Source organism: Excalfactoria chinensis, unplaced genomic scaffold (genome assembly GCF_039878825.1).
Source record: "Excalfactoria chinensis isolate bCotChi1 unplaced genomic scaffold, bCotChi1.hap2 Scaffold_381, whole genome shotgun sequence".
Classification (NCBI taxonomy): Eukaryota; Metazoa; Chordata; class Aves; order Galliformes; family Phasianidae; genus Excalfactoria; species Excalfactoria chinensis.
The window spans coordinates 1-27,585 of record NW_027315669.1 but is presented as its reverse complement, the minus strand read 5'-3'; the positions used below and the strand labels follow the sequence as shown (position 1 = coordinate 27,585).

General features: G+C 58.4%; 2 protein-coding genes and 1 long non-coding RNA gene across 3 annotated transcripts; 1 reads left to right on the top strand and 2 right to left on the bottom strand.

The window, feature by feature from the left end:
* Window positions 1-859: 859 nt before the first annotated feature.
* On the bottom strand, window positions 860-4,298 carry LOC140264997 (uncharacterized). Its single transcript, XR_011906190.1, has 3 exons — window positions 4,243-4,298; window positions 4,032-4,086; window positions 860-1,789 (listed from the first exon to the last, which is right to left on the bottom strand). It is a non-coding gene; the product is annotated as an uncharacterized lncRNA (long non-coding RNA).
* NR1I3 (nuclear receptor subfamily 1 group I member 3) lies at window positions 4,240-16,151 on the top strand. The gene is given in 10 exon segments (XM_072360878.1): window positions 4,240-4,343; window positions 6,071-6,262; window positions 7,164-7,350; window positions 8,679-8,809; window positions 10,671-10,837; window positions 11,990-12,189; window positions 14,030-14,175; window positions 14,249-14,430; window positions 14,433-14,545; window positions 16,019-16,151. Coding segments are annotated over 8 exon segments (1,254 nt in total). The 5' UTR covers window positions 4,240-4,343; window positions 6,071-6,262; window positions 7,164-7,165; the 3' UTR covers window positions 16,149-16,151.
* On the bottom strand, window positions 16,141-27,474 carry TOMM40L (translocase of outer mitochondrial membrane 40 like). Its single transcript, XM_072360877.1, has 9 exons — window positions 27,293-27,474; window positions 25,367-25,434; window positions 25,175-25,267; window positions 21,113-21,214; window positions 20,893-20,998; window positions 20,686-20,808; window positions 18,346-18,422; window positions 16,718-16,820; window positions 16,141-16,635 (listed from the first exon to the last, which is right to left on the bottom strand). Exons 1-9 carry the CDS (start codon window positions 27,390-27,392, stop codon window positions 16,496-16,498), a joined length of 912 nt encoding a protein of 303 aa, XP_072216978.1. The 5' UTR covers window positions 27,393-27,474; the 3' UTR covers window positions 16,141-16,495.
* Between the last annotated feature and the right edge of the window lie 111 nt (window positions 27,475-27,585).

Genomic DNA, 27,585 nt, shown 5'->3' with positions numbered 1-27,585 from the left:
ATGCCCCCATCCTAAAGGGACACCCCCATCCTAAAAGTACACCCCCCCATTCTAAAGGGACACCCCCACCCCAAGGGGACACCCCCATCCTAAAGGGACACCCCTCCCACACCCCCTAAAGGGACCCCCCCATCCTAAAGGCATATCCCCCCACCCCAAAGGGACGCCCCCCCCCCCCGTCCATACTAAAGGGACCCCCCACCCCAAAGGGACACCCCCATCCTATAAGGACACCCCAACCCCTAAAGGGACACCCCCATCCCAAAGGGACACCCCCATCCTATAAGGACACCCCCATCCTAAAGGGACACCCCCCCATTCTAAAAGGACACCCCCCCCACCCTAAAGGGAAACCCCTTCATCCTAAAGGGACACCCTCATCCTATAAGGACATCCCCACCCTAAAGGGATGCCCTCCCATCCTAAAGGGACACCCCCCACCCTAAAGGGACACCCCCCACCCTAAAGGGACCCCCCCCATTCTTAAAGGGAAACCCCTTCATCCTAAAGGGACACCCCCATCCCAAAGGGACGCCCCCCCACTCTAAAGGGACAACCCCCCCATCCTAAAGGAACACCCCCACCCTAAAGGGAAACCCCTTCATCCTAAAGGGACACCCCCATCCTATAAGGACACCCCACCCTAAAGGGTACCCCCCATCTTATAAGGACACCCCCACCCTAAAGGGACCCCCCCCCATCCTAAAGGGACACCCCCCCCCACCCAAAAAGAGACACCCCAGGTGGGGACATGGCTGGGTTCGGGGATGGGGGGGGGTCCCATATAGACCACACTGTTGCTCTTCTCCCACTGCTTTATTGCAGGCAGGGCTCAACCCCCCTAAAGCAAAGTGTGGGGGGGGGGGGATATGGTGACACAACCATCAACACCCCCTTAAGAAGGTATTGGGGGGGGGGGGGGGTCATTCAGCATCCCTGACCCCCCCCCAGAGCATCGGCATCATCCTAAAGGGGAACAAATAGGGCCAACCCCCCCTTATACCAGGGGGGACATCAGAGACACCCCCCCCCAACGTTGACCCTATTGGCTGAGCTCTTTACATTGACCCTATAGGAATGAGCTGAGCCCCCATAAGGAGAACGGGGCAGGAATGGGGTCGGTCCCTTATGCATATAATAGGGTTGGGGGGGGGGGGGGGGGGAGGGGGATTCTGGGACCCCCCCCCCAACGTTGACCCTATTGGCTGAGCTCTTTACACTGACCCTATGGGAGAGGAGCTGAGCCCCCATAAGGAGAACGGGGCAAGAATGGGGCCGGTCCCTTATGCATGTAATAGGGCTGGGGGTGGTTGATTATGGGACCCCCCCAACGTTGACCCTATTGGCTGAGCTTTTTATAATGACCCTATAGGAATGAGCTGAGCCCCCATAAGGAGAATGGGGCAGGAATGGGGTCTGTCCTTTATGCATATAATAGGGTTGGGGGATCCTGGGACCCCCCCCCCCCCCCCAACGTTAACCCTATTGGCTGAGCTCTTTACATTGACCCTATGGGAGAGAGGAATGAGCTGAGCCCCCATAAGGAGAACGGGGCAGGAATGGGGCCGTTCCCTTATGCATATAATAGGGCTGGGGGCGGTTATGGGATGGGGGGGTTGTTATGGGATGGGGGGGGGCGTCTCTTTAAGGTCCCGATTCCTTTTTGCGCTTCTGTAAGCGGCGGAACTTCCCCTGAATGGCCAGAGCCGCCCGTTCGGTCTCCGGTGCGTTCAGGTCGATGTCGATCTCCTCCTCTTCCTCCTCCCTCCTTTAGGGTCGGCGGCTTTAGCTGGGGATGTAGGGTCAGGGGGGGCACAAAGGGACACACTCAGATCGATGCCAGCGTCCCTGTGTTAGAGATGGGGAGGGGGTCGGACCCTAAACTCCCCCCCCCCCCCAGTACCAATACAGGACAATGAGCACCCAAAGGTGCACCCCATAACCCTATAGGGGGCAATGGAGGACCCCAAAAGCCCTGTCTGCAATGGGGGCAACCGGAGTGCACCCCAAACTCCACCCCCCAGCACCAATACAGGGCTAAGAGCACCCAAAGGCGCAACCCATAACCCTATAGGGGGCAATGGGAGACCCCAAAAGCCCCGTCTGCAAATGGGACACCCCAAAACCCTTATGGGATACCTAAAGGTGCACCCCAAGCTCCCCCCAGCACCAATACAGGGCAATGAGCACCCAAAGGTGCACCCCATAACCCTATAGATGACAATGGGAGATCCCAAAAGCCCTGTCTTCAATAGGGATGCCCGGGGTGCACCCCAAAACCCTTATAGGACACCTAAAGGTGCACCCCAAAAGCCCCCCCCAGCACCAATACAAGGCAATGAGCACCCAAAGGTGCACCCCATAACCCTATAGATGACAATGGGAGATCCCAAAAGCCCTGTCTTCAATAGGGATGCCCGGAGTGCACCCCAAAACACTTATAGGACACCTAAAGGTGCACCCCAAAAGCCCTCCCACCAGCACCAATACAAGGCAATGAGCACCCAAAGGTGCACCCCATAACCCTATAGGTGACAATGGGGGACCCCAAAAGCCCTGTATGCAATGGGGACACCCAAAACCCTTATAGGACACCTAAAGCTGCACCCCAAACTCCCCCCCCAGCACCAATACAGGGCAATGAGCACCAAAGGCGCCTCCCAAAACCCTATAGGGGGCAATGGGGGACCCCAAAAGCCCCGTCTGCAAAGGGGACACCCCAAAACCTTATGGGACACTTAACGGTGCACCCCAAGCTCCCCCCCAGCACCAATACAAGGCAATGAGCACCCAAAGGTGCACCCCATGACCCTATAGGTGACAAAGGGGGACCCCCAAAAGCCCCGTCTGCAATGGGGATGCCCAGGGTGCACCCCAAAACCCTATAGGACACCTAAAGCAGCACCCCAAAAGCCCCCCCCCCAGCACCAATACAAGGCAATGAGCACCCAAAGGTGCACCCCATAACCCTATAGGGGGCAATGGGGGACCCCAAAAAGCCCTGTCTGCAATGGGGATGCCTGGGGTGCACCCCAAAACCCTTATGGGACACCTAAAGCTGCACCCCAAACTCCCCCCCCAGCGCCAATACAGGGCACTGAGCACCCAAAGGCGCCTCCCATAACCCTATAGGTGACAATGGAGGACCCCAAAAGCCCCATCTGCAATGGGGACACCCCAAAACCCTTATGGGACACCTAAAGGTGCACCCCAAGCTCCCCCCCCCAACACCAATACAGGGCTAAGAGTACCCAAAGGTGCACCCCATAACCCTATATGTGACAATGGGGGACCCCAAAAGCCCTGTCTGCAATGGAGATACCTGGGGTGCACCCCAAAACCCCATAGGACACCTAAAGCTGCACCCCAAAAGCCCCCCCCCAGCACCAATACAAGGCAATGAGCACCCAAAGGCTCACCCCATAACCCTATAGGTGACAATGGGGGACCCCAAAAGCCCTGTCTGCAATGGAGATGCCCAGAGTGCACCCCAAAACCCTATAGGACACCTAAAGGTGCACCCCAAAAGCCCTCCCATCAGCACCAATACAGGGCAATGAGCACCCAAAGGTGCACCCCATAACCCTATAGGGGGCAATGGGGGACCCCAAAAGCCCCATCTGCAATGGGGACACCCCCAAAACCCTTATGGGACACCTAAAGCTGCACCCCAAACTCCCCCCCAGCACCAATCCAGGGCACTGAGCACCCAACTTGCACCCTAACACCCCATAGGGCAATGGGGCCATCCAAGGGCGCACCCCGAGCCCCCACCCAGAGCAAGGAGCGCCCCATAACCCAAAGCTGCGGCCCCAAACCCTTATGGGGGCACTCAGAACACCCAAAGCCCCCCCCCTATAAAACCCCAATGGGAGAATTGGGGACACCCAGAAATAAACCCCGAACCCTTTATGGGACACCGGGGACACCCAAAGGAGCTCAGCCCGCCCCTTTATTCCCCACCCCGAAGTCCCACCCGCCCCACATCTTTGGGGTCCCCCATTACTTCCCATATTATGGGGGTCCCTCACCTTCCTGCTGCCCTCCGGGATCCTCCGTGGGGCGGGGGGACGCATCGGGGCTGCGCTGTGGGGAGAGGAGGCAGCGGGTGACCCCGGGTCGGCTCCCTGTGCTGACCCTTATCCCCCCCTCCCTGTGGATGCCGGATTATCCCCTTTTTTGCCCCTTTTTCCCCCTTTTTTACCCCATTATTCCACCCTCCCCCCACCCTCCGCTTCTCACTGCACTCATCGCCGTCCACCGCTCTGCGCCGCTCCGCTCCGACTCCGCTTTTAAAGGGGGACGAGGTTGAGTGACAGCCAACGTCAGCCAATGGGGAGAGAGTAAGGCGGGGCTTATAGGACAGCCCCAAACGTGTGTCCCCCTTCCCCCTCCCCCTTTCTATCTGAGCCACGACGGAGCGGGGACAGCGATGGGGACCTATCCCTGTCCCCATCATTGTCCCCACCCCTGTCCCCATCCCCATCCCATCCCTGTCCCCATTCCCTGTTCCATTCCTGTCCCCATCCCTCTCCCCATCATTGTCCCTATCCGTGTCCCCATCCCTGTCCCCATCATTGTCCCCATCCCTGTCCCCATATCTGCCTCCCCCCACCCCTGTCCCCATCCCTGCCCCCCTGCGTGTCCCCTGGCCCCATAGCTTTATCCTAAAGCCCGTCCCCTAAAGCTCCCCCCATCCCTGTCCCATTCCTGTCCCCTTCCCCGTCATTGTCCCCATCCCTGTCCAAATCCCTATCCCCATCCCTGTCCCCATTATTGCCCCCATCCTTGTCCCATCCCTGTCCCCATCCCTGTCCCCATCCCTGTCCCCATATCTGCCTCTCCCCATCCCTGTCCCAATCTCTGTCCCCATCATTGTCCCCATCCCTATCCCCATCCCTGTCTCATCCCTGTCCCCATCCCTGTCTCATCCTTGTCCCCATCCATGTCCCATCCATGTCCCTTTCCTGTCTCCATCCCCATCCTTGTCCCCATCCCTGTCCCATCCCTGTCCCTATCATCATCCCCATCCCTGTCCTATCCCTATCCCCATCTCCGTCCCCATCCCCATCGTTGTCCCCACCCCTGTCCCCATCCCTGCCCCCATGTGTCCCCTGGCCCCATAGCTTTATCCTAAAGCCCGTCCCCTAAAGCTCCCCCCATCCCTGTCCCATTCCTGTCCCCATCCCCGTCATTGTCCCCGTCATTGTCCCCATCCCTGTCCAAATCCCTATCCCCATCCCTGTCCCCATTATTGCCCCCATCCTTGTCCCATCCCTGTTCCATTCCTGTCCCCATCCCTGTCCCCATATCTGCCTCTCCCCATCCCTGTCCCAATCTCTGTCCGCATCATTGTCCCCATCCCTATCCCCATCCCCGTCCCATCCCTGTCCCCATTCCTGTCCCATTCCTGTCTCCATCCCCATTCTTGTCCCCATCCTTGTCCCAATCATTGTCCCCATTCCTGTCCCATCTCTGTTCCCATCATTGTCCTCCCCGTCCCATCCCTGTCCCATTCTTTTCTTTTCCCATCCCTGTCCCCATCATTGTCCCCATCCCTGCCCCCATGTGTCCCCTGGCCCCATAGCTTTATCCTAAAGCCCGTCCCCTAAAGCTCCCCCCATCCCTGTCCCCATCTATGTCCCATTCCTGTCCCAATCCCTGTTCCATCCCTGTCCCATCCTTGTCCCATCCCTGTCCCCATCCCCATCCCTATTCCTGTCCCCATCCCTGTCCCCATATCTGCCTCTCCCCATCCCTGTCCCAATCTCTGTCCCCATCATTGTCCCCATCCCTATCCCCATCCCTGTCTCATCCTTGTCCCCATCCCTGTCCCTTTCCTGTCCCATCTCTGTCCCCATCCCCGTCATTGTCCCCACCCCTGTCCCCATCCCTGCCCCCATGTGTCCCCTGGCCCCATAGCTTTATCCTAAAGCCCATCCCCTAAAGCTCCCCATATCCCTGTCCCCATCCCTGTCCTTATCCCACCCCTGTCCCCATCCCCTCCCTTCCCTCCCTCCCTCTGTCCCCAACCCGTCCCCATTCATCTCCATGTCCTCCCTGTCCCCAGGTGCCACCCTGTCCCCTCCTGTCCCCACGTGTCACCCATCCCAGCTCCTCCCTCAGCTCAAGTTCAAAGTTCAAACTCCACGAGGCCACGTTGGGGACGGAACCGGAGGGAGAAGGGTGACAAACCCCACAACAGTGGGGACGTGGGGACACCTCCATAGAGGGGACACCATCATAGAGGGGACACAACCAGGTACCGGAGTCCTCCCCCCCCCCCTCCTCTCCTTATGGGTCAATATGTGGGGCTGGCTTGATATGGGGACTCTATGGCTTTATGGGGACAAGGAGGGGACGCTGTTAATGGCACATGCTGTCCTGCAGGCTCCGTCCCCATCGTGGTCCCCTCACCCCCTGGTGGCCCCATTAGCTAATGGGGGCACCGTCCCCTTATGGAGCTATCTATGGTGGTGCTGCCCCTTGGGGACCCATCCCATAGCTGATGGCCCCATCCCAAAGCTGGTGGCTCCATCCCATAGCTGGTGGCTCCATCCCATAGCTGGTGGCCCCAATGTCCCTGGTGTCACCACCCCCTGATGGCACCATCCATGGTGGCCCCATCCCATAGCTGATGGCCCCATCCCATAGCTGATGGCTCCATCCCATAGCTGGTGGCTCCATCCCATAGCTGGTGCCACTGTCCATACTGGACCCACCATCCCCTGGTGTCACCATAGCAGGATGGCATTGTCCCTTATGGACCCATCCCCAAGTGTCACCAGCCCCTGATGGCACCATCCATGGTGGCACCATCCCCTGGTGGCCCCATCCCATAGCTGATGGCCCCATCCCAAAGCTGGTGGCTCCATCCCATAGCTGGTGGCCCCAATGTCCCTGGTGTCACCACCCCCTGATGGCACCATCCATGGTGTCACCATAGCAGTTGGCACTGTCCCTTATGGACCCATCCCTTGTCACCACCCCTTGATGGCACCATCCATGGTGTCCCCATCCCATAGCTGATGGCTCCATCCCATAGCTTGTGTCCCCAATGTCCCTGGTGTCACCATCCCTGTTGTCACATAGCAGTTGTCACTGTCCCTTATGGACCCATCCCCAGGTGTCCCCCCCTCTGATGCCGCTGTCCCTGTCCCCAGCCATGTCCCTGTCCAGCCCCTCAGACCCAGACAGCCCCGGGCTGCAGCGTGATCCCGATGGCCCCAATGTCCCCAATGATGTCCCCGATGACCCCGAGGAGCCGAAGGTGTGCGCAGTGTGTGGGGACAGAGCCAGCGGGTACCACTTCCATGTGATGAGCTGCGAAGGGTGCAAAGGGTTCTTCAGGTGGGATGGGATGGATGGGATGGATTGGGATGGGATGGGATGGGATGGAATGAATGGGATGGGATGGGATGGGATGGGATGGGATGGGATGGAATGAATGGGATGGGATGGGATGGGATGGGATGGGATGGGATGGATGGGATGGGATGGGATGGGATGGGATGGATGGGATGGATGGGATGGGATGGGATGGATTGGGGTGGGATGGAGTAGGATGGGATGGGATGGATTGGAATGGGATGGATGGGATGGGATGGATTGGGGTGGGATGGATGGGATGGGATGGGATGGATTGGGATGGGATGGGATGGGATGGGATGGGATGGATTGGGATGGGATGGATGGGATGGGATGGGATGGATTGGGATGGGATGGATGGGATGGGATGGGATGGGATGGGATGGGATGGGGATGGGATGGGATGGGATGGGATGGGACATTATGGGATGGGATGGGATGGGATGGGATGGGATGGGATGGGATGGGATGGGATGGGATGGGATGGGATGGGATGGGATGGGATGGGATGGGATGGGATGGGATGGGATGGGATGGGATGGATGGGATGGGATGGGATGGAATGGGATGGGATGAGATGGGATGGGATGGGATGGGATGGGATGGATGGGATGGGATGGGATGGGATGGGATGGGATGGGATGGGATGGGATGGGATGGGGATGGGATGGGATGGGATGGGATGGGATGGGACATTATGGGATGGGATGGGATGGGATGGGATGGGATGGGATGGGATGGGATGGGATGGGATGGGATGGGATGGATGGGATGGGATGGGATGGAATGGGATGGGATGAGATGGGATGGATGGGATGGAATATTATGGGATGGGATGGGATGGGATGGGATGGGATGGGATGGGATGGGATGGGATGGGATGGGATGGATTGGGGTGGGATGGAGTAGGATGGGATGGGATGGATTGGGGTGGGATGGGATGGGATGGGATGGATGGGATGGGATGGATGGGATGGAATATTATGGGATGGGATGGGATGGGATGGGATGGATTGGGATGGATTGGGATGGATGGGATGGGATGGGATGGATGGGATGGGATGGATGGGATGGAATATTATGGGATGGGATGGGATGGGATGGGATGGGGGATGGATTGGGGTGGGATGGGGGATAGAAGGGAGACAGGATGGGGGACAAGAGAGGAAGGGATGGGACAGAAACAGATACAAGAGGGGCAGGATGAGATGTGAGTGGGGGGTGGGATTGGAGGGGCCTGATGCCCCCACCCCATGTCTCCGTGCCCCATAACCCCGTGTCCCCCTGACCCACATCCTGATGCCCCCCAGGCGTTCCATCCTTAAGGGTGTTCACTTCACCTGCCCCTTTGCCCGGAGCTGCCCCATAACTAAGGCCAAACGCAGGCAGTGCCAGGCCTGCCGCCTCCAGAAGTGCCTGGACGTGGGGATGAGGAAGGACAGTGAGTGGCTCTATGGGGCAGGGGGGGGTATGGGGGGAAGGAGGGGGGGGGTGAGGACAGGATGATGGGGTGGGAGATAAGGGGATTGGGGAGAGGGGGGATGGGATGTGGGGGGGGAAAGAGGGATGTGAGGGTGGGGGGATGGGAGTGGGGCATTGGGGGGACTGAGATGGGGCATGGGGGGGGTTGGAGGAGACCTAGATAGGGAATGTGGGGGAAGAATGGGAAGTCTAGGTGGGACTATTGGGGAGATATAATAGGACCTTAGGAAGACCCCAAAGGACATTAGGAGGCCCTAAATGGGACAATGGGGGATGTCCAGAGGGTATTTGGGGAGGTCTAGATGGGATGAAGGCCATTGAGTGGGTACAATAGGACATTAGGAAGACCCCAAAGGCCATTAAGAGGTCCTAAAGGTGACAATGGGGGAGGTCTAGATGGGACTATTGAGTGGATATAATAGGCGTTAGAAAGACCCCAAAGGACATTAGGAGGCCCTAAATGGGTGGAGGTCTAGATGGGACAAAGGCCATTGAGGGGATACAATAGGACCTTAGGAAGACCCCAAAGGACATTAGGAGGTCCTAAATGGGACAATGGGGGAGGTCTAGAGGGTATTTGGGGAGGTCTAGATGGGACAAAGGACATCGAGTGGGTACAATAGGACTTTAGGAAAGACCCTAAAGGACATTAGGAGGTTCTAAATGGGACAATGGTGGAGGCCTAGATGGGACAAAGGCCATACTGGTTGCCATATGGGTGCCATACTGGTTGCCATATGGATGCCATATGGGTGCCATACTGGTTGCCATATGGGTGCCATATGGGTGCCATACTGGTTGCCATATGGGTGCCATACTGGTTGCCATACTGGTTGCCATATGGGTGCCATATGGGTGCCATACTGGTTGCCATATGGGTGCCATACTGGTTGCCATATTGGGTGCCATATGGGTGCCATATGGGTGCCATATGGGTGCCATATGGGTGCCATACTGGTTGCCATATGGGTGCCATACTGGTTGCCATATTGGGTGCCATATTGGGTGCCATATGGGTGCCATACTGGTTGCCATATGGGTGCCATATGGGTGCCATACTGGTTGCCATATGGGTGCCATACTGGGTGCCATACTGGTTGCCATATGGGAGCCATAAGGGTGCCATATTGGTTGACATATGGGTGCCATATGGGTGCCATATGGGTGCCATACTGGTTGCCATATTGGGTGCCATATGGGTGCCATGCTGGGTGCCATACTGGTTGCCATATGGCTGCCATACTGGTTGCCATATGGGTGCCATACTGGTTGCCATACTGGTTGCCATATGGGTGCCATACTGGTTGCCATATGGGTGCCATACTGGTTGCCATATTGGTGCCATACTGGTTGCCATATGGGTGCCATACTGGTTGCCATATTGGTGCCATACTGGTTGCCATATGGGTGCCATACTGGTTGCCATATTGGTGCCATACTGGTTGCCATATGGGTGCCATGCTGGTTGCCATATGGGTGCCATATTGGTGCCATATTGGTGCCATATGGGTGCCATACTGGTTGCCATATGGGTGCCATATGGGTGCCATACTGGTTGCCATATGGGTGCCATACTCTTTGCCATGCTGGGTGCCATATTGGTGCCATACTGGTTGCCATATGGGTGCCATATGGGTGCCATACTGGTTCCCATACTGGTTGCCATATGGGTGCCATATGGGTGCCATATGGGTGCCATACTGGTTGCCATATGGGTGCCATATGGGTGCCATATGGGTGCCATACTGGGTGCCATATGGGTGCCATGCTGGGTGCCATATGGGTGCCATATTGGTGCCATGCTGGTGCGGCTGTTGCAGTGATCATGTCGGAGGAGGCGCTGTGCCGCCGTCGTGCTCTGAGGCTGCAGAGGCGTTTGGCCCAACCAGGCGGGCTGACAGCAGAGCAGCAGGAGCTGATCAACATCCTCATTGCCGCCCACCAACGCACCTTCGACTCCAGCTTCTCCCAGTTCCAGCACTACCAGGTGAGCTGGGAACCAGTTCCATGTTGGTGTCGGGTCCCATGGCCATATTGGTGTTGGGTCCCATGGCCATGTTGGTGTTGGGTCCCATGGCCATATTGGTGTTGGGTCCCATGGCCATGTTGGTGTTGGGTCCCATGGCCATATTGGTGTTGGGTCCCATGGCCATGTTGGTGTTGGGTCCCATGGCCATATTGGTGTTGGGTCCCATGGCCATATGGGTGTTGGGTCCCATGGCCATATGGGTGTTGGGTCCCATGGCCATATTGGTGTTGGGTCCCATGGCCATATTGGTGTTGGGTCCCATGGCCATATTGGAGTTGGGTGCCATGGCCATGTTGGTGTTGGGTCCCATGACCATGTTGGTGTTGGGTCCCATGGCCATATTGGTGTTGGGTGCCATGGCCATATTGGTGCTGGGTCCCATGGCCATATTGGTGTTGGGTCCCATGGCCATATTGGTGCTGGGTCCCATGGCCATATTGGTGTTGGGTGCCATGGCCATGTTGGTGTTGGGTCCCATGGCCATGTTGGTTTTGGGTCCCATGGCCATATTGATTTTGGGTCCCATGGCCATGTTGGTGTTGGGTCCCATGGCCATGTTGGTGTTGGGTCCCATGGCCATATTGGTGTTGGGTCCCATGGCCATGTTGGTGTTGGGTCCCATGGCCATATTGGTGTTGGGTCCCATGGCCATGTTGGTGTTGGGTCCCATGACCATGTTGGTGTTGGGTCCCATGGCCATATTGGTGTTGGGTCCCATGACCATGTTGGTGTTGGGTCCCATGACCATGTTGGTGTTGGGTCCCATGGCCATGTTGGTGTTGGGTCCCATGGCCATATTGATTTTGGGTCCCATGGCCATGTTGGTGTTGAGTCCCATGGCCATGTTGGTGTTGGGTCCCATGGCCATATGGGTGTTGGGTGCCATGGCCATATTGGTGTTGGGTCCCATGGCCATATTGGTGTTGGGTCCCATGGCCATGTTGGTGTTGGGTCCCATGGCCATATGGGTGTTGGGTCCCATGGCCATGTTGGTGTTGGGTCCCATGGCCATATTGATGTTGGGTCCCATGGTCATGTTGGTGTTGGGTCCCATGGCCATGTTGGTGTTGGGTCCCAACATGGTGCTGATGCCACATCTCTGCCCCATAGCCTGCAGTGCGGCTCTGCATCCCCGGCCCGTGCTCCCAAAGCCCACCCGGCTGCGGCGTCCCTTCGGCCTCCCCGCAGTTGGACTGTCTGGATGAGGACGTGCTGCCCGACGTCTTCTCCATCCTGCCCCATTTTGCTGATCTCAGCACCTTCATGATCCAGCAGGTCATTAAATTCGCCAAGGAGATCCCGGCCTTCAGGTGAGAGCAATGGAGGGGTGGCTGTCCCGCAACACAAAGCCATAATGCCCTGACTGCCCCCAGCTCAATGCCAGCCCCCAACTCAATGCCAGCCCCAACTCAATGCCAGCCCCCAATTCAGTGCTATAACACCATACCATCCCCCAATTCTATGCCATCCTCCAACTCAATGCCAGCCCTGAACATGATGCCAGCCCCCAACTCAATGCTATAACATCGTGCCATCCCCCAACTCAATGCCAACCCCCAACTCAATGCCAGCCTCCAACTCAATGCCAGCCACCAATTCAGTGCTCTAACACCATGCCATCCCAACTCAATGCCAGCCCCCAACATGATGCCAGCCCTGAACTTGATGCCAACCCCCAACTCAACGCTATAACACCGTGCCATTCCCCAACTCATTGCCAACCCTCAACATGATGCCATCCCTCAACTCAATGCCACCCCCCAGCTCAATGCTATAACACAATGCCATCCCCCAGTTCAATGCCATCCCTCAACTCAATGCCATTCCTCAACTCAATGCCAGCCCCCAACGCAATGCCATAACACCATGCCATCCCCCAACTCAATGCCAACCCCCAACATGATGCCGTAACACCGTGCCATCCCCCAACACGATGCCACCCCCCAACTCAATGCCATCCCTTAACTCAGTGCCAGCCCCCAACATGATGCCAGTCCCCATCTCAATGCTATAACACCGTGCCATCCCCCAATATGATGCCAACCCCCAACTCAGTGCCATTCCCCAACTCAATGCCATCCCCCAACGCAATGCCAGCCCCCAACATGATGCCATAACACCATGCCATCCCCCAATTTGATGCCATCCCCCAATTCGATGCCATCCCCCAACTCAGTGCCAGCCCCCAATTCGATGCTATAACACCGTGCCATCCCCCAGTTCAATGCTATCCCCCAACTCAATGCCATCCCCCAGCTCAACGCCATCCCCCAACTCAATGCTATAACACCATGCCATCCCAACTCAATGCCATCCCCCAACACAATGCCATCCCCAACATGGTGATGTCCCCCAACGTGGTGCCATCCCAACACGATGCCATCCCAACACGTTGCCATCCCCACACGATGCCATCCCAACACGTTGCCATCCCAACACATTGCCATCCCAACACGTTGCCATCCCAACACATTGCCATCCCAACACGATGCCATCCCCACACGTTGCCATCCCAACACGATGCCATCCCAACACGATGCCATCCCAACACGATGCCATCCCAACACGATGCCATCCCAACACGTTGCCATCCCCACACGTTGCCATCCCAACACGTTGCCATCCCAACACGTTGCCATCCCCACACGTTGCCATCCCAACACGTTGCCATCCCAACACGTTGCCATCCCAACACGATGCCATCCCAACACGTTGCCATCCCAACACATTGCCATCCCAACACGATGCCATCCCAACACGATGCCATCCCAACACATTGCCATCCCAACACGTTGCCATCCCCACATGTTGCCATCCCCACACGTTGCCATCCCCACACGATGCCATCCCCACACGTTGCCATCCCAACACGTTGCCATCCCCACACGTTGCCATCCCAACACATTGCCATCCCAACACGATGCCATCCCCACACGTTGCCATCCCAACACGTTGCCATCCCCACACGATGCCATCCCCACACATTGCCATCCCAACACGTTGCCATCCCAACTCAATGCCATCCCAACACATTGCCATCCCCACACGATGCCATCCCAACACGATGCCATCCCAACACGTTGCCATCCCCACACGTTGCCATCCCCCAACGTCGCCCCATCCCAACGCCACCATCTTGTCCCCCCGCAGAGGGCTGCCCATCGACGACCAGATCTCGCTGCTGAAAGGTGCCACGTTGGGGATCTGCCAGATCCAATTCAACACGGTGTTCAACGAGGAGACCAACGCCTGGGAGTGCGGGCAGCATTGCTTCACCATCAAGGACGGAGCTCTGGGTGAGCACTGAGGTTGGGCAGCGGGGACGGCCGTGTCCCCCTCCCCATCGTTCATCCCCATTGCTCTCCACAGCCGGTTTCCAGCAGATCTACCTGGAGCCATTGCTCAAATTCCACATCAGCCTGAAGAAGCTGCGGCTGCACGAGGCCGAGTACGTCCTGCTGGTGGCCATGCTGCTCTTCTCTCCAGGTAGGGGACGTGGTGACCAATGTGGGGCTGCCCCTTCGGCCTCCTCCTGCTGATGGCCACCCGTTGTCCCCCAGACCACGCCAGCGTCACCCAGAGGGATTTCATTGACCAGCTGCAGGAGAAGGTGGCCCTCACCCTCAAGAGCTACATCGACCATCGGCACCCCATGCCCGAGGGCAGGTAGGCACCATGGTCACCAAGGCCGTCATGTGGTCCCCAAATCCATGGGTCATCCCCAACTCTATGGGTCATCCCCAACACCACACGTGGTCCCCAATGCCACCCATGGTCCCCAAATCCACGTGGTCATCCCCAATGCCATATGTGGTCATCCTCAACACCACACATGGTCCCCAACTCCATGGGTCATTCCCAATGTCACACGTGGTCCCCAACTCCACGTGGTCATCACCAATATCAGGCATGGTCCCCAATGCCATTAATGGTCCCCAACTCCACATGGTCACCCTCAACACCACATGTGGTTCCCAACTCCAACACCACACGTGGTCCCCAACTCCATGGGTCGTCCCCAATGCCACACGTGGTCCCCAGTGCCACCCGTGGTCCCCAACACCATACATTGGTCCCCAAATCCATGTGTTCATCCCCAACTCCACACTTGGTCCCCAACTCCATAGGTCATCCCCAACACCAGATGTGGTCCCCAATGCCACAAATGGTCCCCAACTCCACATGGCCACCCCCAACTCCACACTTGGTTCCCAACTCCAACACCACTACGTGGTCCCCAACTCCATGGGTCATCCCCAACATCACCCATGGTCCCCAACTCCATGGGTCATCCCCAATGCCACACGTGGTCCCTAGTGCCACACGTGGTCCCCAACACCATACATTGGTCCCTAAATCCACGTAGTCATCCCCAATGCCACATGTGGTCCCCAATGCCACAAATGGTCCCCAACTCCATGGGTCATCCCCAACACCAGATGTGGCCCCCAATGCCACAAATGGTCCCCAACTCCACATGGCCACCCCCAACTCCACACTTGGTTCCCAACTCCAACACCACCACGTGGTCCCCAAATCCATGTGGTCCCCAATGCCATAAATGGTCCCCAACTCCGCATGGTCACCCCCAACACCACACTTGGTTCCCAACTCCAACACCACTACGTGGTCCCCAACTCCATGGGTCATCCCCAACATCACCCATGGTCCCCAACTCCATGGGTCATCCCCAATGCCACACGTGGTCCCCAGTGCCACACGTGGTCCCCAACACCATACATTGGTCCCTAAATCCACGTAGTCATCCCCAATGCCACATGTGGTCCCCAATGCCATAAATGGTCCCCAACTCCGCATGGTCACCCCCAACACCACACTTGGTTCCCAACTCCAACACCACACGTGGTCCCCAACTCCATAGGTCATCCCCAACACCAGATGTGGTCCTCAATGCAATAAATGGTCCCCAACTCCATGGGTCATCCCCAACATCACCCATGGTCCCCAACTCTATGGGTCATCCCCAATGCTACACGTGGTCCCCAATGCCATATGTGGTCATCCTCAACACCACACGTGGTCCCCCACTCCATGGGTCATCCCCAATGCCACATGTGGTCCCCAGCTGAGGACCCCGACACCGTGGGGTCACCCGTTGGGCTTTGTTCCCTGGCCCAGGTTCCTCTATGCCAAACTGCTGCTGCTGCTGACGGAGCTGCAGACGCTGAAGCTGGAGAACACGAGGCAGATCCTCCACATCCAGGATCTCTCCAGCATGACGCCGCTGCTCTCCGAGATCATCAGCTGAGCCCTCCCCATCCCGGCTGGATGACGGGGCAGAGTAAAGCTCTTTTATTTATCCAGGCTCCATGGGTGCGCTCCATATAGGGATGTTTCCAACCCCCCCTTTTCCCTGCGTGGCCAATGTGGGAGGGAGGGGAAACTGAGGCAGAGCAGTTCTGGGTTGGATGGAAGTTGGTTGGCCACGCTCAACCCAACGATCCTCCCGGCGCTGTCACAGCGTCCCCCGGTGCTGACGGACCCCGGCCCCATCTCGGATGTGGGTCAAGGTGATACGTGGGCCTGGGGGTTAAGGTGACAGGTTCCCCTGTGGCACTGTGGCTCCCTGAGCAGGACGGTGGCATGGGCCGGCCCTCAGCCCACGATGACGCTGAAGCCGCAGTGGAAACGGTTCTTCCAATGGTTGAGGAAAGCACCCAGAGCCAACGTGACGGGGAGGGGGGGCAGCTTCTTCTCCAGCACCGCCCCCACGCTCCAGTTACTGTCCAACATCCCTTAATGGGGGGAGATGGGGGGGCAGGTGTGAGCGGTTGGGGTGATGGAGGGGGGGGGGGATGGGGGCAGCCCATCGCTCACCTCTGAAGACGACGTTGGCCTGCGGCAGGTTGAGCTGGTAGCCGAAGGCGAAGGTGGTGTCCTGCAGGCGGGTGTTGGCTTCCAGCTCCACCCCAACCTGAACCTGGGGGGGGCACGAGAGGGAGGTTGGGATTAAGGGGGGGCTGAGGGCCCTTCCAACCCAACCACGTTGTGATCCCATAGTTCTATGGTCTTTAAGGTCCCTTCCAACCCAACCACGTTGTGATCCCATAGTTCTATGGTCTTTAAGGTTCCTTCCAACCCAACCGTGCTATGATCCCATAGTTGTATGGTCTTTAAGGTCCCTTCCAACCCAACCACGCTGTGATCCCAGTTCTAGGGCCTTTGAGGTCCCTTCCAACCTAACTACATTGTGATCCCAGTTCTATGGTCTTTGAGGTCCCTTCCAACCCAACCACGTTGTGATCCCATAGTTCTATGGTCTTTAAGGTCCCTTCCAACCCAACCACGCTGTGATCCCATAGTTCTATGGTCTTTAAGGTCCTTTCCAACCCAACCGTGCTATGATCCCATAGTTCTATGGTCTTTAAGGTCCCTTCCAACCCAACCACATTGTGATCCCATAGTTCTATGGTCTTTAAGGTCCCTTTCAACCCAACCGTGCTGTGACCCCATAGTTGTATGGTCTTTGAGATCCCTTCCAACCCAACCATGATGTGACCCCACACTTCTATGGTCTTTAAGGTCCCTTCCAACCCAACCACGTTGTGACCCCAAAGTTCCATGGTCTCTGAGGTCCCTTCCAACCCAACCGTGCTGTGATCCCATAGTTCTATGGTCTTTAAGGTCCCTTCCAACCCAACCACGTTGTGATCCCATAGTTCTATGGTCTTTAAGGTCCCTTCCAACCCAACCGTGCTATGATCCCATAGTCGTATGGTCTTTGAGGTCCCTTCCAACCCAACCACGTTGTGATCCCACACTTCTATGGTCTTTAAGGTCCCTTCCAACCCAACTACGTTGTGACCCCAAAGTTCCATGGTCTCTGAGGTCCCTTCCAACCCAACCACGCTGTGATCCCATAGTTCTAGGGCCTTTGAGACCCCTTCCAACCCAACCATGTTGTGACCCCACAGTTCTATGGTCTCTGAGGTCCCTTCTAACCCAACTACGCTGTGACCCCACACTTCTGTTGCCTTCAAGATCTCCTCCAACCCAACCATGCTGTGATCCCACAGTGCTATGGTCTTTAAGGTCCCTTCCAACCTAACTGTGCTGTGACCCCACAGTTCTATGGTTGCTGAGGTCCCTTCCAACCCAACCACACTGTGACCCCACACTTCTGTGGTCTTTAAGGTCCCTTCCAACCCAACTACGTTGTGACCCCAAAGTTCCATGGTCTCTGAGGTCCCTTCCAACCCAACCACGCTGTGACCCCACACTTCTGTTGCCTTCAGGACCTCCTCCAACCCAACCACACTGTGACCCCACAGTTCTATGGTCTTTAAGGTCCATTCCAACCCAACCACGTTGTGATCCCATAGCTCTAGGGCCTTTGAGACCCCTTCAGGTCCAACCTCGCCATGACCCCACACTTCCATTGTCTTTGAGACCTCCTCCATCCCGGGGTCCCATTGCTGTCCCACACAGCGGCTCTGGATGCTCACCTGCTCGTTGGCTTTATGATAGTAGCTGGCGTGGGCGCCACCATAGCCAACATTGAGCGTCGCCACCCAGTTGGAAGCTGGAAGAAAGAAGCAAAGCAACGGGGGAGGAACAGCCCTTGGGGACAGCGTGGGGTCACCGTGCCCAGCTGCCCCTGTACCCAGGTACCCCCATACCAGGTAACCCCCATACCCAGGTACCAGGTACTCCCATACCCAGGCACCCCCATCCCTAGGTACCCCCATACCCAAATGCCCCCATACCTAGGTACCCCCATAGCCAGGTACCCCCATACTCTGGTACACCCATCCCCAGATGCCCCCATACTCAGGTACCCCCATGCCCAGGTACCAGGTACCCCCATCCCCAGGCACCCCCATCCCTAGGTACCCCCATACCCAAATGCCCCCATAACCAGGTGCCCCCATACCAGGTACCAGGTACCCCCATAGCCAGGTACCCCCATACTCCAGTACCCCCATACCAAGGTGCCAGGTAACCCCATAACCAGGTACCCCCATACTCTGGTACACCCATACCAAGGTGCCAGGTAACCCCATAACCAGGTACCCCCATACCCAGGTACCCCCATACTCTGGTACACCCATCCCCAGATGCCCCCATACTCAGGTACCCCCATAGCCAGGTACCAGGTACCCCCATAGGACATACCCCCGTACTCCGGTACCCCCCATACTCAGGTACCCCCATACCCAGGTGCCCCCATACCCAGGTACCAGGTACCCCCATAGCCAAGTACTCCCATACTCTGGTACCCCCATAATCAGGTATCCCCATCCCTAGGTACCCCCATACCCAAATGCCCCCATACCCAGGTACTCCCATACCAGGTACTGGGTACCTCCATAGCCAGGTACCCCCATACTCCAGTACCCCCATACCAAGGTGCCAGGTAACCCCATAACCAGGTACCCCCATACCCAGGTACCCCCATACTCTAGTACACCCATCCCCAGATGCCCCCATACTCAGGTACCCCCATACCCAGGTGCCAGGTACCCCCATCCCCAGGTACCCCCATCCCTAGGTACCCCCATACCCAAATGCCCCCATACCCAGGTGCCCCCATACCAGGTACCAGGTACCCCCAAAGCCAGGTACCCCCATACTCCGGTACCCCCATACCAAGGTGCCAGGTAACCCCATAACCAGGTACCCCCATAGCCAGGTACCCCCATACTCTGGTACACCCATCCCCAGATGCCCCCATACTCAGGTACCCCCATAGCCAGGTACCAGGTACCCCCATAGGACATACCCCCGTACTCCGGTACCCCCATACTCAGGTACCCCCATACCCAGGTGCCCCCATACCCAGGTACCAGGTACCCCCATAATCAAGTACTCCCATACTCTGGTACCCCCATAATCAGGTATCCCCATCCCTAGGTACCCCCCATACCCAAATGCCCCCATATCCAGGTGCCCCCATACCAGGTACCAGGTACCCCCATAGCCAGGTACCCCCATACTCCAGTACCCCCATACCAAGGTGCCAGGTAACCCCATAACCAGGTACCCCCATACCCAGGTACCCCCATACCCAGGTAACCCCCATACCCAGGTAACCCCATCCCTAGGTACCCCCATACCCAAATGCCCCCATACCAGGTACCAGGTACCCCCATAGCCAGGTACCCCCATACTCTGGTACCCCCATACCAAAGTGCCAGGTAACCCCATAACCAGGTACCCCCATACCCAGGTACCCCCATACTCTGGTACACCCATCCCCAGATGCCCCCATACTCAGGTACCCCCATAGACAGGTACCAGGTACCCCCATAGGACATACCCCCATCCCCAGGTGCCAGGTACCCCCATCCCCAGGTACCCCCATCCCTAGGTACCCCCATACCCAAATGCCCCCATACCCAGGTGCCCCCATACCAGGTACCAGGTAGCCCCATAGCCAGGTACCCCCATACTCCAGTACCCCCATACCAAGGTGCCAGGTAACCCCATAACCAGGTACCCCCATCCCTAGGTACCCCCATACCCAGGTAACCCCCATCCCCAGGTACCCCCATCCCTAGGTACCCCCATACCCAAATGCCCCCATACCCAGGTGCCCCCATACCAGGTACCGGGTACCCCCATAACCAGGTACCCCCATACTCCAGTACCCCCATAATCAGGTACCCCCATCTCTAGGTACCCCCATACCCAGGTACCTCCATACCCATCAACCCCCATACCCAGGTACCAGGTACCCCCATACCCAGGCAGCCCCATACAGGTGCCAGGTGCCCCCATACCCAAGTACCCCTATACCCAGGTCCCCCCACCCCAGTTCCCCCCATCCCCCCGTGCCCCCCTACCCGTATATTTGCCAGCCATAGTCAAGATGGCTCCTTCCTCCCCCGGCCGTCGATGATAAACCATCTCCCCCCCCAGCACTAACCGGGCCGTGATGCTCTGAAGGAAATGTGCCACCAGGATCACTGCGGGGACAGCGGGAGCTCAATGCCTGCTGACCCCATTACCCCTATATGGGATGGATATTGGGGGGGGGTCTCCCCATTTACCAGACCCTCCGAGGACGTCGGGGTTGCCCAAGGTGAGGGTGGCCGTGCAGTCGTCCCCGCGATATTCCCCATCGAACTGCCAGGTGACAAACTTGGCCTGGTGGGTCTGAATGGGGGCAAATAGGATCCAATATGGGGGGGGGAGGGGGGACGGGGTCAGCCCTGCCCCATTGACACCCCCCTGCCCCATTGACGCCCCATAGAACAGCCCTGAGCCCACCTGGAAGACGGCTTTGGTGCGGATCCGCTCGGCCAGGAGGTGCAGGATCTGCGCGTTGAGGCTGCCGCTGTTGTCCATATCGCCCACCAGGGTGGGGAACGCCTTGGGGGGGATGGGGGGCACATTTAGGGGGTGATGAGGACCCCAAGACAACCCCTCCCTGCCCCAAATGTGCCCCCTTGGCCCCACATCACCCCATTGCCATCCATTGGATACCCAAGGTCGGCTCATTACTGAGCCCTATAACCACCCCATAGCCACCCCCAGGTAACCCCAAAGCCACCCCAGGGTCACCCCAAAGCCACCCCAAGCCCACCCACCCCACATCCACCTTCAGACCCCATCCCACCCCTCCCTGCCCCAACCATGCCCCCATTGCCCCACATCACCCCATTGCCATCCGTTGGATACCCAAGGTCGGCTCATTACTGAGCCCTATAACCACCCCAAAGCCATCCCATAGCCACCCTCAGGTAACCCCAAAGCCACCCCAGGGTCACCCCAAAGCCACCCCAAACCCCCTCACCCCACAGCCACCTTCAGACCCCATCCCACCCCTCCCTGCCCCAACTGTGCCCCCTTGGCCCCACATCACCCCATTGCCATCACTGGGCACACAAGGGCTGTTCATTATTGAGCCCTACAGCCACCCCAAAAGCACCCCAAGCCCATTCACCCCACATCCACCTTTAGACCCCACTCCTCCCTGCCTTAACTGTGCTCCCTTGGCCCCACATCACCCCATTGCCATCCATTGGATACCCAAGGTCGGCTCATTACAGAGCCCTATAACCACCCCATAGCCACCCCCAGGTAACCCCAAAGCCACCCCAGGGTCACCCCAAAGCCACCCCAAGCCCACCCACCCCACATCCACCTTCAGACCCCATCCCACCCCTCCCTGCCCCAACTGTGCCCCATTGCCCCACATCGCCCCATTGCCCCACCTCACCCCATTGCCATCATTGGATACCCAAGGTCAGCTCATTACGGAGCCCTATAACCACCCCAAAGTCACCCCCAGGTAACCCCAAAGCCCCCCCAAGCCCCCTCACTCCACATCCACCATCAGACCCCATCCCACCCCTCCCTGCCCCAAATGTGCCCCCTTGGCCCCACATCACCCCATTGCCATCCATTGGATACCCAAGGTCGGCTCATTACGGAGCCCTATAACCACCCTAAAGCCACCCCCAGGTAACCCCAAAGCCACCCCAGGGTCACCCCAAAGCCACCCCAAGCCCACCCACCCCACATCCACCTTCAGACCCCATCCCACTCCTCCCTGCCTTAACTGTGCCCCATTGCCCCACATCACCCCATTGCCATCCATTGGATACCCAAGGTCGGTCATTACTGAACTCTATAACCACCCCAAAGCCACCCCAAAACCACCCTAAAGCCACCCCCAGGTAACCCCAAAGCCACCCCAAGGTCACCCCAAGGTAACCCTAAAGCCACCCCAAGCCCCCTCACCCCACATCCACCTTCAGACCCCATCCCACCCCTCCCTGCCCCAACTGTGCCCCATTGCCCCACATCACCCCATTGCCATCCATTGGATACCCAAGGTCGGCTCATTACAGAGCCCTATAACCACCCCAAAGCCACCCCATAGCCACCCCCAGGTAACCCCAAAGCCACTCCAGGGTCACCCCAAAGCCACCCCAAGGCCCCCCACCCCACATCCACCTTCAGACCCCATCCCACCCCTCCCTGCCCCAACCATGCCCCCATTGCCCCACATCACCCCATTGCCATCCATTGGGCACGCAAGGTCGGCTCATTACTGAGCCCTATAACCACCCCAAAGCCACCCCCATATAACCCCAAAGCCACCCCAAACCCCCTCATCCCACATCCACCATCAGACCCCATCCCACTCTTCCCTGCCTTAACTGTGCCCCCTTGGCCCCACATCACCCCATTGCCATCCATTGGATACCCAAGGTCGGCTCATTACGGAGCCCTATAACCACCCTAAAGCCACCCCAGGTAACCCCAAAGCCACCCCAAGCCCACCCACCCCACATCCACCTTCAGACCCCATCCCACCCCTCCCTGCCTTAACTGTGCCCCATTGCCCCACATCACCCCATTGCCATCCATTGGATACCCAAGGTCGGTCATTACTGAACTCTATAACCACCCCAAAGCCACCCCAAAACCACCCTAAAGCCACCCCCAGGTAACCCCAAAGCCACCCCAAGGTTACCCCAAGGTAACCCTAAAGCCACCCTAAGTCCCCTCACCCCACATCCACCTTCAGACCCCATCCCACCCCTCCCTGCCCCAACTGTGCCCCATTGCCCCACATCACCCCATTGCCATCCATTGGGCACACAAGGTCAGCTCATTATTGAGCCCTACAACCACCCCATAGCCACCCCAGGGTCACCCCAAAGCCACCCTAAGTCCCCTCACCCCACATCCACCTTCAGACCCCATCCCACCCCTCCCTGCCCCAACTGTGCCCCCATTGCCCCACATCACCCCATTGCCATCCATCGGATACCAAGGTTGGCTCATTACTGAGCCCTATAACCACCCCATAGCCACCCCCAGGTAACCCCAAAGCCACCCCAAGGTAACCCCAAATCCACCCCAAGCCCCCTCACCCCACATCCACCTTCAGACCCCATCCCACCCCTCCCTGCCCCAAATGTGCCCCCATTGCCCCACATCACCCCATTGCCATCCATTTGATACCCAAGATCGGCTCATTACTGAGCCCTATAACCACCCCAAAGCCATCCCATAGCCACCCTCAGGTAACCCCAAAGCCACCCCAGGGTCACCCCAAAGCCACCCTAAGTCCCCTCACCCCACAGCCACCTTCAGACCCCATCCCACCCCTCCCTGCCCCAACTGTGCCCCCTTGGCCCCACATCACCCCATTGCCATCACTGGGCACACAAGGGCTGTTCATTATTGAGCCCTACAGCCACCCCAAAAGCACCCCAAGCCCATTCACCCCACATCCACCTTTAGACCCCACTCCTCCCTGCCTTAACTGTGCTCCCTTGGCCCCACATCACCCCATTGCCATCCATTGGATACCCAAGGTCGGCTCATTACAGAGCCCTATAACCACCCCATAGCCACCCCCAGGTAACCCCAAAGCCACCCCAGGGTCACCCCAAAGCCACCCCAAGCCCACCCACCCCACATCCACCTTCAGACCCCATCCCACCCCTCCCTGCCCCAACTGTGCCCCATTGCCCCACATCACCCCATTGCCATCCATTGGATACCCAAGGTCAGCTCATTACTGAACCCTATAACCACCCCAAAGTCACCCCCAGGTAACCCCAAAGCCCCCCCAAGCCCCCTCACTCCACATCCACCATCAGACCCCATCCCACCCCTCCCTGCCCCAAATGTGCCCCCTTGGCCCCACATCACCCCATTGCCATCCATTGGATACCCAAGGTCGGCTCATTACGGAGCCCTATAACCACCCTAAAGCCACCCCATAGCCACCCCCAGGTAACCCCAAAGCCACCCCAGGGTCACCCCAAAGCCACCCCAAGCCCACCCACCCCACATCCACCTTCAGACCCCATCCCACTCCTCCCTGCCTTAACTGTGCCCCATTGCCCCACATCACCCCATTGCCATCCATTGGATACCCAAGGTCGGTCATTACTGAACTCTATAACCACCCCAAAGCCACCCCAAAACCACCCTAAAGCCACCCCCAGGTAACCCCAAAGCCACCCCAAGGTCACCCCAAGGTAACCCTAAAGCCACCCTAAGTCCCCTCACCCCACATCCACCTTCAGACCCCATCCCACCCCTCCCTGCCTTAACTGCCCCATTGCCCCACATCACCCCATTGCCATCCATCGGATACCAAGGTTGGCTCATTACTGAGCCCTATAACCACCCCATAGCCACCCCCAGGTAACCCCAAAGCCACCCCAGGGTCACCCCAAAGCCACCCCATAGCCACCCCCATATAACCCCAAAACCAAGTCCCCCCACCCCACATCCACCATCAGACCCCCTCAAACCCCATCCCCCCCCCATAACCAGACCCATCTCATCCCCCCCCCCGACCTCAGTGGGTCCCAGCTGCCGGTCCCCAACGAAGGTGGCATTGAAGTGGTAATTAGAAGGACTCAGTGTGCTCATATGCACCGTGTGGGTCACCTATGGGGTGGGGGGGGATGGGACAAGGTCAGTATTGGGGGGGGGGGGGGACATGGTGCCATAGTGTCCCCCCCCCCCCCCCCCAAAACCCCATTAGACCTGGAAGTGGCTGCTGAGGGCTTTGTTAACGATCAGCTTCACCCCTTCCATCTGCTGGGGGAAAACCTCTATGGGGGGAGAAGGCACAGTGAGGGGGTGTGGGGGGGACCCCCCCCATAAACCCCCCCAGCCCCAAACCCCCCCCATAACCCCCCCCCCATAAACCCCCCCAGCCCCAAACCCCCCCCATAACCCCCCTCCATAAACCTCCCTCCAACCTCAACCCCCCCCCATAACCCCCCCCCATAACCCCCCCCTCAACCCCAACCCCCCCCCGCCCCCCCCATGACTCCCCCCCAACCCCAGCCCCCACCATAAGCCCCCCCCAGCCCCAACCCCCCCACATAAAGCCCCCCCTCAACCCCAACGACCCCCAAAGCCCCCATTGCCCCCCCAGCCCCAAACCCCAATTCCCCCCCACCCCCAATGCCCCCCTATACCCCCCCATTACCCCCCATTGCACCCCATTACCCCCCATTGCCCCCCTATACTCCCCATTGCTCCCCATTACCTCCCATTGCCCCCCTATACCCCCCATTGCCCCCCTATACCCCTCATTACCCCCTTATACCCCCCATTACCCCCCTATACCCCCCAATGCCCCCCATTACCCCACATTGCTCCCCATTACCTCCCATTGCCCCCTATACCCCCCATTACCCCCTATACCCCCCAATGCCCTCCTATACCCCCCATAGCCCCCCATTACCCCCAATGCCCCCCATTGCCTCCCTATACCCGCCATTGCCCCCCATTATCCCCCATTGCTCCCCATTACCTCCCATTGCCCCCTATACCCCTCATTACCCCCCTATACCCCCCAATGCCCCCCATATACCCCCCATTACCCCCCAATGCCCCCCATTGACTCCCACTGTCCCCCATTGCCCCCCCATTACCTCCCTATTGCCCCCATATACCCCCCATTACCCCCCTATACCCCCCATTGTCCCCCACTGCCCCCCATTACCCCCCTATTGCTCCCCATTACCCCCCATTGCCCCCCTATACCTCCCATTACCCCCCTATACCCCCCAATGCCCCCCATTACCCCACATTGCCCTCCTATACCCCACATTGCCCTCCTATACCCCCCATTACCCTCCATTACCCCCCACTGCCCTCCTATACCCCCATTGCTCCCCATTACCTCCCATTGCCCCCCTATACCCCTCATTGCCCCCTTATACCCCCCATTGCCCCCCCTATATCCCCCTATACCCCCCATTGCCTCCCATTGTCACCCATTGCCCCCCTATACCCCCCATTATCCCCCATTTCCCCCTATATAGCCCCCATTGCCCCCTATACCCCCCATTGCCCCCCATTACCCCCTATACCCCCCAATGCCCTCCTATACCCCCCATTGCCCCCTATAACCCCCATTGCCCCCCATTACCCCCATTGCCCCCCATTACCCCCTTATACCCCCCTTATACCCCCCTATACCCCCCAATGCCCCTCATTGTCCCCCTATTGCCCCCCATATACCCCCCAATGCCCCCATTGCCTCCCATTGTCCCCCATTGCCCCCCTATTGCACCCCATTACCCCCCATTGCCCCCCTATACCCCCCATTGCCCCCATTGCCCCCCTATACCCCCCATTGACCCCCATTACCCCCCATAGTCCCCCTATACCCTCATTGCCCCCCTATACTCCCCATTACCCCCCTATACCCCCCATTGCCCCCTATTACCCCCCATTACCCCCCTATTACCCCCCATAGTCCCCCTATACCCCCCATTGCCCCCCTATACTCCCCATTACCCCCCTATACCCCCCATTGCCCCCTATTACCCCCCATTGCCCCTATTACCCCCCATTACCCCCTATACCCCCCATTGCCCCTCTATACCCCCCCATTGCCCCCCTATACCCCCCATTACCCCCCATTACCCCCCCACCCCCCATATTCCCCCCCACCTTTACACATCCGGTGCAGCTCATCGAAGCTCCCCGGGTTTCCCCCATTCTCGCCCCTCCGTGTCGCTCTGGGGTCTGGGAGGCCCCACCGGTTCCCCATTATCCGCCCCCCCCCCCAATTCCGACCCGCTCCGGCCCCTCACGGCCGCCCTTGGCCCCCCCCGAGCTCTGTGGGCGCCGCCATGGCGGGTGGGGGCAGCGCCGCCGGAAGGGAAACTTTAGGCCTCACCCACTCTGAGACCGGAGCCGCCATCTTGAGTGAGGACAACGCCGCGTTCTCATTGGCTCAAGCA